Consider the following 17,624-nt stretch of genomic DNA (forward strand, 5'->3'; position numbering starts at 1 on the left):
GGGCCCCCCCGGCCCCCCCCCCCCCCCCCAGCGCCAAGGTCACCGGGAAGGTCGCGGGGGGCGGGAAGGACCCCGTGTGTCCCCACGGTCCCCGCCTCGACGGCTGCACGTCGAAGCCGCGAGGGCCACGCGGGGCCCGAACCCGCCCGGAGCCCCCGGTGCCCCCCGGGCTCGGCCCGCCGGCTCCGGTGGCGGCGGGACGTGCCACCCCGGTGTCACAGCCGTGTTTGTGGCGCGGGGTCCCCCTGCTTTTGGTGGCTGCTGAGCCGGGTGTCACCCCGCTGTGCCATCGCTGTCACTCCCCTGTGCCATCGGTGCCACCCCAGCAGCTGGCGGCCAAATCCCCGGGGAGCCCCGAGTGTCACCAAGCCCTCAGCCGGGCTCACGCCTTTGGTGACAGCAGCCACATTGTCCCCAAGGACGGGAACCCCCAAATCCCCCGACTCCAGCAGCCGGGGGTGCCCCGAGCAGCCGAACCCCGCAGGGAGGGGCGTCCCTGGTGTCCCCACACCAAGGAGGGAGTCCCCGGTGTCCCCACACCACAACGATGTCCCCACACCACAAACACCGCAGGGTGGGAGTCCCCAATGTCCCCACACCACAAACACCCCCCAGACAGGACATCTCCGCTGTCCCCACACCCACACGGAGGGCGTCCCTGATGTCCCCACAGCCGTCCCCCCAGAAGGCTGGACATCCCCACTGTCCCCACACCCGCAGGGAGGGTGTCCCCAGTGTCCCCACACACCACAACACCACCCAGGCAGGACATCCCCACTGTCCCCACCCTCGTCACCCCCCAGACATGACATCCCCGCTGTCCCCACACCCACACGGAACGGGGGGCGGGGGGAGTGGGCACGGGGGGCGTGCAAAGCACGGCGTCCCTGTCCGTGTGTCCCTGTCCCTGTGTCCCTGTGTCCGTGTGTCCCTGTCCGTGTTTCCTGTCCCTCTGTCCGTGTGTTTCTGTCCCCTGTCCGTTTGTCCCTATCCCCCTGTCCGTGCCCAGTCCCTGTCCGTGTGTCCCTGTCCCTTGTCCGTGTGTTCCTGTCCCTGTGTCCCTCTGTCCGTGTGTCCCTGTCCGTGTGTCCCTGTCCGTCCGTGTGTCCCTGTCCCCTGTCCGTGTGTCCCTGTCCCTCTGTCCGTGTGTCCCTGTCCCCTGTCCGTGTGTCCCTGTCCCTCTGTCCGGTCCCACGCCCGCAATCCCCGCTCGGTGCCGGGGGGGGATGCTGAGGGGGGGTCGTGAGCCCTGCGCCGGGGGCTTCCCGCGGGCGGGGGGATCCTCCCGAGCCGGGGATTCCCGGGATTCCCGCCAGCCACGGGCTTCCCCAGCACCGGCAGCGCCCCTGGAGCCGAGGGGGGGGTCTCCACCCTCGCGGACCCCCCCCCAAATTCACCCACCTGCCGCCAGCCCCCGGCCTCCGCTGCCCTCGGGCGCTGCCGCCGCTGACCATGGCCCGGCGGCGGCGACACGTGCGGCGCCGAGCCCGGGATCCCGGCGGGTTCCGGTGGCACAACCGGGGGCCGGGGGCGAGCCTGGACAGCGGCTCCGCGGTGCCGCCGAGCCCCTCCTGGCCGCGCCGTGCCTCGGTTTCCCCAGCGCGCAGGCGGCGGCCGCGGGGGCTGCGGGCGGCGATGCGGCGCCGTTGCGATGCCGCTCCACACGCGCAGCCGCGCGCACCCGCCCCGCCGCCTCCCGGGGCTTCCCGGGGGCCTCCCGGTGCTTCCCGGGGCTTCCCGGTGCTTCCCGGGGCCTCCCGGAGCCTCCGGGCCCCGCTGCGGATAAACCCAGCCGCCTGACGGGGTTCCCTCCCAGCCGCGGGGCCGGGGGGCGATCGCCCACCCGCGGCTCCCCCCAACCCTCCCCATGGGGACCCCCCTGGTGACCCCCTGGGACCCCCCCNGGGGGATGCCCGGTTTGGGGGGGGGATTCCCGGTTTGGGGGGTATGCCCGGTTTTGGGGGAATTCCCGGTTTGGGGGGGATGATGCCCGATTTGGGGGCGGGGGGATTCCCGGTGCCAGCCGATCCCGCGTGACCGCCCCCCCCGCTCGTTGCCATGGCAATGTCCCGTCTCCCCCACCCCCCCAGTGATGGAAAAAGGGGGAGGGGAGTGGCCGAGGGGGGAGGGGCGGGGAATCCCCTCCCTCTCCGCCCCTCCCCCCACTGCGGCGGGGATCCCCGAGTGCGGGGGACACCGGGACCCCCCCCCCCCGCACTGCGGGATTCCCCCAAATCCCGTGGGAAATGGGGGATCCCCCACTAATCCCGCCCCTCCCCCCGCGGGGGGATTCCCCCCTTTAATGGGGACCCCCCGGCATGGAGGGGCTCCCCCAAAGCAAGGGGGGGACCCCGGAAATGCTTTAGGGACCCCTCAATTCCCCCTGATCCCATGGGGCTGATCTGGGGGGAGAGGGGACACCGGGAATGGGAATGGGAATAGGGTTGGGAATGGGAAAGGGGAACGGCGAATGGGGAACAGGGAATGGGAATGGGGATGGGAACAGGGAACAGGAATGGGAAAGGGGAACGGGGATGGGGTTGGGAATGGGAATTGGAATAGGATTGGGAATGGGAATGGGGAACGGGAATGGGGAACAGGGAATGGGAACGGGGATGGGAACAGGAAACAGGAATGGGAAAGGGGAACGGGAATGGGGTTGGGAATGGGAATAGGACTGGAATGGGAAAGGGGAATGGGAATGGGATTGAGAATGGGGAACAGGGAATGGGAATGGGAAAGGGGAATGGGAATAGGATTGGGAATGGGAATGGGGAACGGGAATGGGGAATAGGACTGGGAATGGGAAAGGGGAATGGGATTGGAGAACAGGGAAGGGGAATGGGAACGGGGATGGGAACAGGGAACAGGAATGGGAAAGGGGAACAGGGAATGGGAACGGGGATGGGAAAGGGGAACAGGAATGGGAAAGGGGAACAGGGAATGGGATTGAGAATGGGAATGGGGAATGGGAATGGGGACAGGAAATGGGGATGGGGAATGGGAATAGGATTGGGAATGAGAAAGGGGAACAGGGATGGGAATGGGGAATGGGAACAGGGATGGGAAAAGGAAGGGAATTGGGAAGGGGAATGGGAACGGGGATGGGAACAGGGAACGGGAATGGGAAAGGGGAATGGGGTTGGGAATGGGGAATGGGAATGGGGTTGAGAATGGGAATGAGGAATGGGAATGAGGAACGGGAATGGGGACAGGAAATGGGGATGGGGAATGGGAATAGGATTGGGAATGAGAAAGGGGAACAGGGATGGGAATGGGGAATGGGAACAGGGATGGGAAAAGGAAGGGAATTGGGAAGGGGAATTCCCAAGATGGGAACAGGGGGACCCAGGAAGGGTTCCCAACTCCCAGGGGTTCCTCATTCCAGGAGCAGCAGGAATGGGGGATTCCCCCCCTCAGGAACAACCCGGGGGTCCCAAAGGGAGGGAAACCCCCCCAGTCCAAGCAGGAATCCCACCCCCAATTCCAGTGGGATCTTCCACATTTTCAGGGATAAAACTGAGCCAGGCAGGGGAAGAATCCCCCCAAACCCTTCCCAAGTTATTCCTTCCCCAATTTAATCGGATTTTGGGTTTTTTCTTTAAATTTTTAATTGGATTCAAACACACCAAACTCACACAAAGGGGTGGAGGGGGGTCACTCCTCCCTGGCTGGATTTGGGAATTCTGGGATGCAGGAACAGGGCCCAGCCCAGGGTGGGGCAGCCCCAAAAAGAGGGAAAAGGATGAGGCTGGATGAATCCTATGGGATTTTGGGAAATTTTGGGAAATCAGCACCTCCAGGCCAATTCCTGGGAAGGAATTTCATTCCCAAAGGATGGGAATCCCTCCTCCGGGTGGATTTGGGGCTCCAGCATTCCAGGGGACAGTGGGAATGTCACCTGGAGTGCCTGTCCCCCCCAGGAAAGGCTTTTCCCACTCCTCCCCGAGGGATTTTCCCTCTTCCCAGTGCTTCTGCCCCAATCCCAAAGGAAACAGGACCAAGGATAGCCCCAATCCCAAAGGAAATGGCACCAGGGATTTCATGGATGGGCCAATCCCAAAGGAAACGGCCCCAGTCCCAAAGGAAATGGGAGCAGGGATATCTCAATCCCAAAGGAAATGGGAGAAGGGATTTCAGGGATATCACAGGAGCAGGGATTTCAGGGATATCCCAATCCCAAAGAAACAGGAGCATGATTTCAGGGACATCCCAATCCCAACGGACATCCCAATCCCAAAGAAACGGGAGCAGGGATCTCAGGGACATCCCAATCCCAAAGGAACAGGAGCAGGGATCTCAAGGATATCCCAAAGGAACAGGAGCAGGATTTCAGGGACATCCCAACCCCAAAGGAACAGGAGCAGGGATCTCAAGGATATCCCAAAGGAACAGGAGCCGGGATCTCAGGGACATCCCAATCCCAAAGAAACCGGAGCAGGGATCTCAAGGATATCCCAAAGAAACGGGAGCAGGGATCTCAGGGACATCCCAAAGGAAACAGGGACAGGATTTCAGGGACATCCCAATCCCAAAGGAACAGGAGCAGGGATCTCAGGGACATCCCAATCCCAAAGGAACAGGAGCCGGGATCTCAGGTGAGACCCAGGGCCTGCAATCTCTTCGGGCTCACACCCCGGGAGCGTTTCCCACGTGCCAACTCCAGAATCCCACGGAGGCAACGCCGGGAAGCTCCGGGAGCCGCTCTCCCCAGGCGACTCCAGGAAGGAGAAGTCGCCATCAGTCCGACCTGCAGCTCACCCCAAACCCACGGCGGGGAGACAGAGACACCAAAAACCCCAAAAGCGCCGCGGGGGGACGGTCCTGGCGGGGAGCCCAGTCCGGCTAGGGGTGGCTGTTGTAGGGTTTGTGCCGCTGGTTCAGGGGGTTCTCGGGGGACCTCATCCACTCCTTCTTGAGCAGCTGGCGCAGCTGGCTCAGCCGCATGTTGGGGTTGTCCCGCCGCAGCCGCGGCAGCTGCAGCTCCTCGAAGGCGGCGAAGGCGGCGCGGAGACGGCGCTCGGGGTGGCGCTCCAGGGGCTGGGACACGCTGGGGACACGGGGGACACGGTCATGGGGGGAAGGGACACATCAAGAGGGGCTGGGACACGCTGGGGACACAGGGGACACGGTCATGGGGGGTGGGACACATCAGGAGGGGCTGGGACATGCTGGGGACACGGGGGACACAGTCACAGGGGGGTGGGACACATCAAGAGGGGCTGGGACACGCTGGGGACAGAGGGGACACGGTCATGGTTACAGGGGGACAGGGATGGGACATGCTGGGGACAGTGGGGACACGGTCACAGGGGGGTGGGACACGCTGGGGACACGGCACAGGGGGAAAGGGACACGCTGGGGACACGGCACAGGGGGAAAGGGACACGCTGGGGACACGGCACAGGGGGAAAGGGACACGCTGGGGACACGGCACAGGGGGAAAGGGACACGCTGGGGACACGGCACAGGGGGAAAGGGACACGCTGGGGACACGGCACAGGGGGAAAGGGACACGCTGGGGACACGGCACAGGGGGAAAGGGACACGCTGGGGACACGGCACAGGGGGAAAGGGACACGCTGGGGACACGGCACAGGGGGAAAGGGACACGCTGGGGACACGGGGGACGCGGTCATGGGGGAAAGGGACATGCTAGGGACAGCAGGGACATGGTCATGGTTGTGGGGAGGACAGGGATGGGACATGCTGGGGGCAAGGAGGGACATGTTCATGGGGGGATGGGACACGCTGGGGACACGGCACAGGGGGAAAGGGACACATCAGGAGGGGCTGGGACATGCTGGGGACACAGGGGTCATGGTCACGGGGGGATGGGACACGCTGGGGACACAGGGGACACGGTCACAGGGGGAAAGGGACACGCTGGGGACACAGGGGACACAGTCACAGCGGGGTGGGACACACTGGGGACACAGGGGACACGGTCATGGGGGAAAGGGACACGCTAGGGACAGCAGGGACATGGTCATGGTTGTGGCGGGGCAGGGATGGGACACGCTGGGGACAGAGGGGACACGGTCACAGGGGGAAAGGGACACGCTGGGGACACAGGGGACACGGTCACAGGGGGGTGGGACATGCTGGGGACACGGGGGACATGGTCACAGTCATGGCGGGACAGGGACACAGAGGGACAGGGATGCTGGGGACAGAGGGGACACGGTCACGGGGGAACAGAGACATGGAGGGACACGGTCACGAGGGTGCGGGGAGAGGGACGGACACACTGGGGGGGACAGGGAGTGACACAGCCCCCAGGGGACAGGGACGGGCATGCTGTGAGACAGGGGACACGGAGGGACAGGACAGGAGGGGACAGGGAGGGACACGGACAGGAGGGGACACGGAGGGACACGGTCCCAAAGGGAATGGCACCAGGGACAGCCCCAGCCCCAAAGGAAACGGCCCCAGGGATTCCAGGGACACCCCAATCCACCAGGAACCCCCCAGGAATTCCAGGGACACCCCAATCCCACAGGAACCCCCCCAGGAATTCCACGGACACCCCAATCCCACGGGAACCCCCCAGGAATTCCAGGGACACCCCAATCCCACGGGAACCCCCCAGGAATTCCAGGGACACCCCAATCCCACAGGAACCCCCCAGGAATTCCAGGGACACCCCAATCCCACAGGAACCCCCCAGGAATTCCAGGGACACCCCAATCCCACAGGAACCCCCCAGGAATTCCAGGGACACCCCAATCCCACAGGAACCCCCCAGGAATTCCAGGGACACCCCAATCCCACAGGAACCCCCCAGGAACTTCAGGGACACCCCAATTCCACAGGAACCCCCCAGGGATTCCAGGGACACCCCAATCCCACAGGAACCCCCCAGGAATTCCAGGGACACCCCAATCCCACAGGAACCCCCCAGGAATTCCAGGGACACCCCAATCCCACAGGAACCCCCCAGGAATTCCAGGGACACCCCAATCCCACAGGAACCCCCCAGGAATTCCAGGGACACCCCAATCCCACAGGAACCCCCCAGGAATTCCAGGGACACCCCAATCCCACAGGAACCCCCCAGGAATTCCAGGGACACCCCAATCCCACAGGAACCCCCCAGGAATTCCAGGGACACCCCAATCCCACAGGAACCCCCCAGGAATTCCAGGGACACCCCAATCCCACAGGAACCCCCCAGGAATTCCAGGGACACCCCAATCCCACAGGAACCCCCCAGGAATTCCCATGGACACCCCAATACCACGGGAACCCCCCAGGAATTCCAGGGACACCCCAATCCCACAGGAACCCCCCAGGAATTCCAGGGACACCCCAATCCCACAGGATGTCCCAGATCCCCCAATCCCACAGCACCCCCATCCCAGCCACCCCAAATCCCGCATTCCCGCCGGGATCCCAACCCCCGGGGGAGTTTCAGGGACCATCCCTGGGGGATTTTGGGGGGATTTGGGGGGGATTTTGGGGTCGGGGCGCACCTGAGGGCGGCGATGGCGTCCTCGATGCTGCGCGCCTCCACAGCGCCCTCCTCAGGCAGCCGCCGGTTCAGGTTCTCCTCCAGCGGCAGCTCCAGGTGCGATTTCTCCTTCTCCACTGCCGGGAAAACCGGGAATGCTGCGGGATTCCCTCGGGAAAAACCCATTGTCCCTCTGGAAAACTCGGGTTTTCCCTTAAAACCACTCCCCGGGAAATTTTCCCCTCTAAAAATGTTAATTTTTCCTCTGAAAATCTTCGTTTTTTTCATCTGGAATTTTCCCCTCTAAAAAAACTCCAATTTTTCCTCTGGAAAATTCAAGTTGTTTCCTTGGAAAACTCAATTTTTTCTTTAAAAAAAACCCATCTTTTTCCTCTGTAAAGGGAAGTGAGGGAGTGGGAAATGTGGGAATGGGAATGGAAATGTGAAAAAAAGAAAATCTTTTTCCTCTGTAAAGGGAAGTGAGGGAGTGGGAAATGTGGGAATGGGAATGGAAATGTGGGAATGGGAATGGGAAATGTGGGAATGGGAAATGGGAAATGTGGGAATGGTCACACCCAGTGTGGGAATGGGAATGGGAAATGTGGGAATGGGAAAGACACGGATACAGAAAATCAAGAAGCCCAGGAGTATAAATCACAGAATTTTAGGGAATTCCACATCCAGAAAGAGCTTTGGGATCAAACCCAACACCACACCCCACCCCCAAAGCGCCGCATCCACGATTTTTGGGGACAATTCCAGGGAATGGGAATCCCAAACCACCCTCAGCCATTCCCAAGGTGTCTCCTGGTGCAGCAGCAGCTCCCCAGCCCAGAATTCCCAGGGAATTCCCAAACCTGCATCCGTGTTTTCCCTCTGCTGCTGCTCCTTGCGGACGTTCTCCTCGATCTGGGCCCGGGTGATTTTCCCAGGATTTCCCTGCTTGGGAGTTTTCCCTTTGAGCTTGGAGTCCTCCTCCTCCAGCAGCCGCTGCAGCTCCTTGCGGCGCTCCAGCTGCTCCAGGCGCCGCTTCTCCCGCTCCTCCTGGGAATGGCACACGGATCTGTCACCCCAGGGGGTCACACCCACCCCAGGAAGATGGGAATTCCCTGGGATGGCACCTCGGGAGTGATGGATCCATGGATGGATCCATGGAAGGATTCATGGATAGATGAATCCATAGATGGATCCATGGATGGATTCATGGAAGGATCCATGGAAGGATCCATGGATGGATTCATGGATGGATGGACCCATAGATGGATCCATGGGAGGATCCATGGAAGGATTCATGGAAGGATTCATCGAAGGATCCATGGAAGGATCCATGGAAGGACTCATTAATGAATCCATGGATCCATGGATGGATTCAAGGATGGACCCATGGATAGATTCATGGAAGGATCCATGGAAGGATTCATTAATGAATCCATGGATCCATGGATGGATTCATGGAAGGACCCTTGGATGGATTCATGGATGAATCCATGGATGGATCCATGGAAGGATTCATTAATGAACCCATGGATCCATGGATGGACCCATGGAAGGATCCATGGATGCACCCATGAATGAATGGATCCATGGATTCATGGATGGATTATTGGATGGATCCATGGATGGAGCAGCTCCAGATGCTCCAGGTGCCGCTCCTCCCGCTCCTCCTGGGAACGGCACACGGATCTGTCACCCCAGGGGGTCACACCCACCCCAGGAAGATGGGAATTCCCTGGGATGGCACCTCGGGAGTGATGGATCCATGGATGGACTCATTAATGGACCCACAGACGGATTCATGGATAGATGGATCCATAGATGGATCAATGGATGGATTCATGGAAGGACCCATGGAAGGATTAATTAATGAATCCATGGATGAACCCATGGATGCATCCATGGAAGGATTCACGGAAGGATTCATGGAAGGATCCATGGAAGGATTCATTAATGAAAGCTCCTGCTGCCGCCGCGTCGCCCTCATTCCCAGCCTTCCTCCTCCTCACCCTCATTCCCAGGCTTTTTCCTCCTCTCCCTCATTCCCAGGACTATTTTTCCTCTCATTCCCAGGGCTCTTCCTTCTCTCATTCCCAGAATTTTCCCTCCTCTCCCTCACGTGGTTCCTCCCCACTCCCAGACTTTCCCCTCTTTTGATTCCCAGACTTTCCCCTCTTTTGATTCCCAGACTTTCCCCTCTCCTCATCCCAAACCTTCCCCATCTCCCTTCTCCCAGGATTTGGGATCCCCACCTTCCTCTGCTCCTTCCTCAGGACGTGTTTGTCCTCGTCCTTCCAGAGCTCATCCTCCAGCTCCTGCTGCCGCCGCGCCTCCGCCGCCGCCTTGGCCTCGGCCCTGCGGGCGCGCGCCGCCGCCGACTTGCTGTTCTCCCCCTGGAATTTCTTGGGCATCCCTCAAACCCTGTGGGAAACCGGGAGAAATCAGGGTTCCCTACGGACTTGGGGTCGGTTTTTCGGGGGGTTTGTCACGGGGTGAGTTGGGGTTGAGGTTGGAGGTCAGGCAGGCGTAGCTGGGAGTTTGCACGCTCGGGAATTTGTGGGGATGGGGGTTAAAAGTTCCCGAGGTTTCCTTCCCCAGTTTCCCTCAGGATTCCCCAGACTCCTGCCAAAAATTCTCCAGCCCCTTCCCAGAAATTCTCCAGCCATTTCCCAAAAATTCTCTGACTTCTTCCCAAAAATTTTCCAGCCATTTCCCAGAAATTCTCCATCTTCTTTCCAGTTTCCCTCAGGAATTCTCCACCCCCTTCCCAAAAATTCTCCAGCCATTTCCCAAAAATTCTCTGACCTCTTCCCAAAAATTCTCCAGCCACTTCCCAGAAATTCTCCAGCCCCTTCCCAAAAATTCTCCAGCCTCTCCCCAAAAATTCTCCATTCTCTTCCCAGTTTCCCTCAGGAATTCTCCACCCCCTTCCCAAAAATTCTCCAGCCATTTCCCAGAAATTCTAAAGCCCCTTCACATTTTCCCTCAGGAATTCTGCAGCCTCTTCCCAAAATCCTCCACCCCCTTCCCAAAAATTCTCCATTCCCTTAGGAATTCTGCAGCCCCTTCCCAAAAATTCTCTATTCTCTTCCCAATTTCGCTCAGGAATTCTCCACCCCCTTCCCAAAAATTCTCCAGCCACTTCCCAGAAATTCTCCATTCCCTTCCCAAAAATTCTCCATTCCCTTCCCAAAAATTCTCCATTCCCTTCCCAGTTTCCCTCAGGAATTCTCCACCCCCTTCCCAAAAATTCTCCAGCCATTTCCCAGAAATTCTAAAGCCCCTTCACATTTTCCCTCAGGAATTCTGCAGCCTCTTCCCAAAATCCTCCACCCCCTTCCCAAAAATTCTCCATTCCCTTAGGAATTCTGCAGCCCCTTCCCAAAAATTCTCTATTCTCTTCCCAATTTCGCTCAGGAATTCTCCACCCCCTTCCCAAAAATTCTCCAGCTTCTTCCCAGAAATTCTCCATTCCCTTCCCAAAAATTCTCCAGCCCCTCCCCAGATTTTGGGGATTTGGAGAGGGGAAAAGTCCCCAAAACCGAGTTAAAAACTGGGATCGTCCCCCTGATTTATCCCAGATTTATCCCAACCCCAAATCGGGATAAATTTCCCAGATTTCCTCCAGATTGTGGCTGATCCCAAATCTGCTCCCTCCTGGCCAAACTCCAGCCTCTCAGCCCATGGAAAAAGCACCTGGAAATCCAAAAAAAAAAAAACCCGAGCCAGGAAAAAACGGGATTGAGGCGCCTCTGTCCCGATCCAGGGAGGGGAGAAACTCCTTTAATTTGGATAAACCGCCCCAAAAATGGGCTGGGGTTGTTATCCAGGGTGGGAAAAGTCAAATCCAAGGAAAAAGGAGCTTTCAAACCAACCAAACACGGGGGAAATCGCAGCTTTGGGAGCTCTGGGGCAGAATCTTTGATTTTAATCGTCGACAATTACGAATTAAATTCAATTAAAAACAAACGGGCTGCTCCACTCCCGAGCTTTGCCCAGCCTGGGATGGACTCAACCCTTTCTCCGGCCTGGAACATCCTCGGAGCCATCCTAAAATCCTTTCTCCTGCATTTTCACCCTCCCCAAAATCCCTTCTCCCGCCCCCCGAGCCTGCCCAGGAGCGGCACCGGGGCAGGGCCTCACCTGGGGGCCGGCAAAAAGAGACCCCCGGGCCTGTCCCAGCCCCCCCGGCCTCCCCTCCCCGCCACCCCGCGGTGTCCCCGCTGCCGTCCCTTCCCCTCGCTCCCGGCCCGGGCCCGGCCCCGAACCGGCCCCGCTCCTACCGGGCCCCGCCGCCCCGGCCGTCGCGCGCTTTGTGCGTCATCACCGCGCGCCGTCACCCCGCTATGGAAGGGGCGGGCAGGGCGCGCTGCCGCCATGTTTGTTTAGGGCACGGCCGGGGACAGCTTTGCTGTTTCTTTGCGGGAGACGCGGCGGAGGGAGCGCAAGGAGCGGAGGGAGCGGCGGGACGGGAGGAGAGTCACGCTCAGGGCGGCGCGGTGTTAAAAATCCGCGGGGAATTCGCGCAACGCCCGCCGGCGGCGGAGGCTGTGCCCGGTTCAAAGATGGCGGCGCCCTGAGAGGCTCCTGAGGGGTGGGCGGGGCTTAAAAGGGCGGGGTCGCTGTCAGATGGGTGGGCGGGGCTTAGAGGGGAGGGGCCCTTTGTCACCAGCAGGAGTCGGAATTGTCACCTTGGGGGCGGGGCTTAGCAGGGTGTGGCCATTGTCCTCGTGGTGGGCGGAGCTTGGCAGGGTGTGGCCATTGTCCCTTAGGTGGGCGTGGCTCACCAGGGCAGCTCTTGATTCCCAAATTCCACCCACGCCTGTGACCCCCCCCCCACCATTCCAGCAGTGTCACCTGAGGGACAGCGGCCGTGTCCCCTCCCTGTCCCCCCTCATGTCCCCTCCCTGTGTCCCCTCCCTGTGCCCTGTGTCCCCTCCCTGTCCCCTCCCTGTTCCCCCCTGTGTCCCCTCCCTGTCCCCTCCCTGTCTCCCCCCCGTGTCCCCTCCCTGTCCCCCCAAGGACAGGCTCTGTCCAGGATCAGCAGCTCCTTTATTGGGGCCAGCACCGTGTCCCCACACTGTCCCTGTGTCCCCACCCTGCTGTCCCCGTGTCCCCACCCCGCTGTCCCCTACACGTCGCTCTCGGTGACGGTGCCACCCCTGGGGGGGTCACTCGGGGGTGTCCCCTCCCCGTCCGGCCTCTCCAGCAGCGCCTGGGTCACCGCGGCCTTGTCCTTGTCCTTGTCCTTGTCCTTGTCCTTGTCCTTGTCCTTGTCCTCGTCCCCGGGGGTGCTGTCACCCTTGGGGACACCCGAGGGCGTGGCCCTGACGATGTCCCACCACAGCACACCCTGGGGACAGCGGCTCTGCCGGGCTGGCCCTGCCGGGAGGGGACACGGTGACAGGGACGGGTGACAGGAATGAGGTCACAGAGAAGGGGGACAGGGACAGGGTGGCACAGGGGGTGACACAGGGGGTGACAGGGCCATCCCCCCTCACCTGGCAGCAGGCTGAGCAGGGCCCCTGTCCCCACGGTCCCCAGTGTCCCCAAGGCGCCGTAGTACAGGTAGGACACGGAGTAGAAGTCATCCAGGATGGCCGGGCTGTGACAGGGGACAGCGGGGTGACACCGGCGCAGGGACATTGTGTGACATCACTGCCCGCAGGGACACCCGGTGACCTCACAGGGAACAGGGACAGGGGTGTGACGTCACAGCCAGCAGGGACAGAGGTGTGACGTCACAGGGAACAGGGACAGGGCTGTGACGTCACAAGGATCAGGGACAGGGGTGTGACGTCACAAGGGACAAGGGAAGCAGTGTGACATCATCGTAAGGGACAGGGACGTTGCTGCGATGTCACAACAGGCAGGGGCGGTGACGTGACATCACAGCCGGCAGGGACAGGGGTGTGACGTCACAGGGAATGGGGACAGTGGTGTGACATCACAGCCGGCAGGGACAGGGGTGTGACGTCACAGGGAATGGGGACAGTGGTGTGACGTCACAGCCGGCAGGGACATGGGTGTGACGTCACAGGGAATGGGGACAGTGGTGTGACATCACAGCCAGCAGGAAAAGGGACGTGACATCAGCGCCAGCAGGGACAGGGACATGCCACCCCAGGGGACAGGGACAGGGACAAGGAGGTGCCAGCCCAGGGGACAGGGACAGGGAGGTGCCACCCCAGGGGACAGGGACAGTGACAGGGACAGGGAGGTGCCACCCCCAGGGACAGAGGTGTCCCCAGCCCCGCTCACCGCAGCGGCTCCGGGGGTGGCGCGGGCAGGGCGGGGCCGCTGGTGGCGCTGGTGGCGTTGGTGACATTGCGGGGCGGGCACAGCGTCCCCCAGGTGGGCAGCACCCCCATGGTGGCCGCGCTGGGCGGGTACAGGGTGGCACCCACGGCCACCCACAGGGACAGAGCCAGGCCCACGGCCAGGCCACCCAGCACCGCCTGCGACAGGGACAGGGAGGGGACAGGGACAGGGAGGGGACAGGGACAAAGGGATGGGGACAGGGACAGGGAGGGGACAGGGACAAAGGGATGGGGACAGGGACAGGGAGGGGACAGGGACAAAGGGATGGGGACAGGGACAGGGAGGGGACAGGGACAGGGACAAAGGGATGGACAGGGACAAAGGGATGGGACAGGGAGGGGACAGGGACAGGGGGGTCAGCAGGGCCCGGGGAGGCTGCATAGACCCCCAAAAATTCCAAATGTCCCCATGGCTGTGCTGAGTGGCAGAACCCCCCCACCTCAAAATCCTCCCCACCCCAAAATCCCCCTAATCCCAAATTCTCCAAAATCCCCCTAATCCGCGAAATCCCCAAACCATCTCCGTGGTGTCTCCAAATCCCCCAAACCCCAAATCACAGACCCCAAACCCCAAATCCCCCAAACCCCTGACCTGAAACCAGGTGGGCACAGAGAGCGGGGGGGGTTTGGGGCGGGTTTAGGGTTTTTTGGGGTTTTTTTTTGGGAATTTCTTGGGGGTCTGGGATAGCTCCAGGGGGGCCTGGCACTGCCCCAACTTCCTCCCCTCGAGGGCTCTCCGGGTGCCACCAGAGTGTGGCCGTGTCCCCGCTGTGTCCCTGCACTGTCCCCGCTTGGATAAGCACTTGGGGGGGTTTTGGGGATTTTGGGGGGGTTTTTTGGGGTCTGGGATAGCTCCAGGGGTGCCCTGGCACTGCCCTAAGCCCTTCACCCTCGATGGCTCTGCAGGTGCCACCAGAGCGTGGCCTTGTCCCCACTGTGTCCCCACAGTGTCCCCGCTCGGGTGGGCACTGAGAGTGGGGGAGTTTGGGGGGTTTGGGGTGTATTTTTGGGGTTTTTTGGGGTCTGGGAGAGCTCCAGGGCGCCTGGCAGAGCCCAATCCCCCCTCCTCGAGGGCTCTCCGGGTGCCACCAGAGCGTGGCCTTGTCCCCACTGTGTCCCCGCAGTGTCCCCGCTTGGGTGGGCACAGACAGCGTGGGGGTTTTTTGGGGGGGTTTGGGGTGTTTTGGGTTTTTTTGGGGCGGTAGAAGCCGAGGGAGGGGATTTGGGGTCTGGGGGGGCTCTCACCTGCAGGACACCCCCCCCCAGCAGCGAGGACAGAGCGGCCACGGTGATGCAGGAGGTGCCGAAGGTGAGAGCTGTGGGAATATGGGATGGGGGGGGGATTGATAGGATTGATGGGATGGGATGGGATGGGATGGGATGGGATGGGATGGGATGGGATGGGATGGGATGGGATGGGATGGGATGGGATGGGATGGGATGGGATGGGATGGGATGGGATGGGATGGGATGGGATGGGATGGGATGGGATGGGATGGGATGGGATGGGATGGGATGGGATGGGATGGGATGGGATGGGATGGGATGGGATGGGATGGGATGGGATGGGATGGGATGGGATGGGATGGGATGGGATGGGATGGGATGGGATGGGATGGGATGGGATGGGATGGGATGGGATTGATGGGGGGGAATGGGATTGGATGGGATTTATAGGATTGGGTTGGGATTTAGGGAATGGGATGGATGGGATTGATGGGATGGGATGGGGTGGGATGGGATGAGATTTATAGGATTGGTTTAGGATTTATGGGATGGGATGGGATGGGATGGGATGGGATGGGATGGGATTGATGGGGTGGAATGGGATGGGATGGGATTTATAGGATTGGGTTGGGATTTAGGGAATGGGATGGATGGGATTGATGGGATGGGATGGGATGGGATGGGATTGATGGGGTGGAATGGGATGGGATGGGATTTATAGGATTGGGTTGGGATTTAGGGAATGGGATGGACGGGATTTATGGGATGGGACGGATGCGATGGGATTGATGGGATGGGATTGGGATGGGATTTATAGGATTGGGTTGGGATTTAGGGAATGGGATGGATGGGATTGATGGGATGGGATCCATGGGGTTAATGGGATGGGATGGGATGGGATTGATGGGATGGGATTGGGATGGGATTTATAGGATTGGTTTGGGATTGATAGGATGGGATTGATGGGATGGGATTGATGGGATTGGTGGGATTGATGGGGTGGAATGGGATGGGATGGGCTTTATGGGATGGGACGGATGCGATGGGATTGATGGGATTTAAGGGATTGATGGGATGGCATTGAGATGGCATCCGTAGGGTGCAGTGGCATGGCACAGCCTGGCACATCCCAAATTGGGGCGACCCATCCCGGGCAGGGGTGACCCACGCGTGTCCCTGTGGGGTGACCCTGTGGGGGTGACCCAGCCGTGTCCCCCGCGGTGTCCCCGGGCCGGTGGCACTCACAGAGTCCCTTGGAGATGAGCGTCAGCCTCCTGGGGGACAGCGCCGGCAGCCGCGGCCGCACCAGGTCCTCCACGGTGACGGCAGCCATGGCGTTGATGGACGTGGAGGCCGTGCTGGGCACGAGGTGACCCCGTCAGCCCCGTGGGGACACCGGGGGGGTGGCACCCCCCGCCCGTGTCCCCAGGCCGGGACCCCTCCTCACCTGAGCGTGCCGCTGTAGGCGCAGGCCAGGAACAGCCCCGGCACCCCCGGCGTGCTCCCGAAGATGTCCAGGACCAGGTAGGGCATGTACTGAGGGGACAGGGCTGAGGGGGCACCCCAAAACCTCCTGGGAGCCCCCCAAACCCCACCCCACTGCCTCCGGGGGTGATGGACCCCTGGGGGACCCCAAAACCCCTGGGAGCCCCCCAAACCCCACCCCACTGCCTCTGGGGGTGATGGACCACTGGGGGACCCCAAAACCCCTGGGAGCCCCCCAAATTCCCACCCCACTGCCTCAGGGGGTGCTGGACCGCTGGGAGACCCCCAAAAACCTCCTGGGAGCCCCCCAAACTCCCACCCCACTGCCTCCGGGGGTGATGGAGGGGGGCAGGATCCCTGTAAGACCCCAAAATCCCCTCTGACCCCACTGCTTGAGGGGTCCTGGGGAGGATCTGGATCCCAAGGGACCCCAAAATCCCCCTGGGAGCTCCTGAGGGGTCCTGGAAGGGGCAGAACCCCAGGGGACCCCAAAACCCCCTATGACCCCACAACCTTGGGGTGTCCTGGAAGGGGGACGACCCTGGGGGACCCCAAAATCCCCTCGTGACCCCACAACCTCGGGGGTGTCCTGTTGGGATCACGTTCCTGTGGGACCCCAAAACCCTCTGTGAGCCCCCTAAACTCCCACTCCACTGCCTCAGGGGATGGTGGAGGGATGAGGATCCTGGAGAACCCCAAAACCCCCTCAGACCCCACTGCTTGAGGGGTCCTGGGGAGGATCTGGATCCCAAGGGACCCCAAAACCCCACTGGGAGCTCCTGAGGGGTCCTGAGGGGACCCCAAAACCCCCTGTGACCCCACAGCCTCGGGGTGTCCTGCTGGCACCACGATCCCGTGGCACCCCAAACCCCGCTGTGAGCCCGGGGGGGTCCCGGGGGGGCCGTACCTGGTCGGGGGCGGCGATGGCCCCGGCCAGCAGCGGGTCACAGCGGCCGTAGAGCGCGAACATGACGAGCCCGCAGGCCACGGCGCTGGCCACGATGCAGAGCAGCCCGACCTGATTGACCAGCAGCGCCCTGGGGACACGGGGACATCGGGGACATGGGGACACGGGGGGGAAAGGGGGACACGGGGACATGGGGGGAACGAGGGGAAAGGGGGACACGGGGACATGGGGGATACGG

At 61.4% G+C, this 17,624-nt stretch overlaps 3 protein-coding genes across 5 annotated transcripts in view; all 3 read right to left on the reverse strand.

Moving 5' to 3' along the window:
* KCNN1 (potassium calcium-activated channel subfamily N member 1) overlaps nucleotides 1-1,675 on the reverse strand; it is a 24,240-nt gene extending 22,565 nt beyond the window's left edge. The window contains exon 1 of the mRNA XM_041417319.1: nucleotides 1,402-1,675. The gene's annotated coding sequence lies outside the window, so the exon portion shown is untranslated. The remainder of the gene's footprint in view (nucleotides 1-1,401) is intronic.
* A 2,745-nt stretch (nucleotides 1,676-4,420) lies between these two features.
* CCDC124 (coiled-coil domain containing 124) lies at nucleotides 4,421-11,773 on the reverse strand. 3 transcript variants are annotated; one of them, XM_041417260.1, is made up of 5 exons: nucleotides 11,731-11,773; nucleotides 9,700-9,868; nucleotides 8,311-8,497; nucleotides 7,476-7,590; nucleotides 4,421-5,050 (listed from the first exon to the last, which is right to left on the reverse strand). In XM_041417260.1, the coding sequence occupies exons 2-5, from the start codon at nucleotides 9,856-9,858 to the stop codon at nucleotides 4,846-4,848; spliced, it is 666 nt and encodes a 221-aa protein (XP_041273194.1). In that variant the 5' UTR covers nucleotides 9,859-9,868; nucleotides 11,731-11,773; the 3' UTR covers nucleotides 4,421-4,845. The 3 variants fall into 3 exon arrangements, with proteins under 3 accessions (XP_041273194.1, XP_041273202.1, XP_041273185.1); XM_041417268.1 differs by lacking the exon at nucleotides 11,731-11,773 and adding an exon at nucleotides 11,591-11,726; XM_041417251.1 differs by lacking the exon at nucleotides 11,731-11,773 and having other exon boundaries at nucleotides 9,700-10,107.
* A 760-nt stretch (nucleotides 11,774-12,533) lies between these two features.
* Nucleotides 12,534-17,624, reverse strand: part of SLC5A5 (solute carrier family 5 member 5) — a 12,178-nt gene continuing 7,087 nt past the window's right edge. Inside the window, exons 7-13 of the mRNA XM_041414937.1 lie at nucleotides 17,387-17,516; nucleotides 16,442-16,530; nucleotides 16,240-16,352; nucleotides 15,013-15,083; nucleotides 13,709-13,905; nucleotides 12,949-13,052; nucleotides 12,534-12,829 (exon numbers count right to left, since the gene is read on the reverse strand). Coding sequence (XP_041270871.1) covers nucleotides 12,579-12,829; nucleotides 12,949-13,052; nucleotides 13,709-13,905; nucleotides 15,013-15,083; nucleotides 16,240-16,352; nucleotides 16,442-16,530; nucleotides 17,387-17,516 — 955 coding nt within the window. The 3' untranslated portion in view covers nucleotides 12,534-12,578. The remainder of the gene's footprint in view (nucleotides 12,830-12,948; nucleotides 13,053-13,708; nucleotides 13,906-15,012; nucleotides 15,084-16,239; nucleotides 16,353-16,441; nucleotides 16,531-17,386; nucleotides 17,517-17,624) is intronic.

This window comes from Onychostruthus taczanowskii, unplaced genomic scaffold, assembly GCF_017590055.1.
Source record: "Onychostruthus taczanowskii isolate IOZ18803 unplaced genomic scaffold, ASM1759005v1 scaffold106, whole genome shotgun sequence".
NCBI classification, from domain to species: Eukaryota; Metazoa; Chordata; class Aves; order Passeriformes; family Passeridae; genus Onychostruthus; species Onychostruthus taczanowskii.

Coding starts and splice junctions, on each gene's coding strand:
- CCDC124 (XM_041417260.1), bottom strand. CDS start 9,858: ATGCCCAAGAAATTCCAGGGGGAGAACAGCAAGTCGGCGGCGGCGCGC. Junction 7,591..8,310: donor GAGGGAAAACACGGATGCAG/GTTTGGGAATTC, acceptor TTTTCCCGGCAG/TGGAGAAGGAGAAATCGCAC. Junction 5,051..7,475: donor GACGCCATCGCCGCCCTCAG/GTGCGCCCCGAC, acceptor CCGTGTCCCCAG/CGTGTCCCAGCCCCTGGAGC.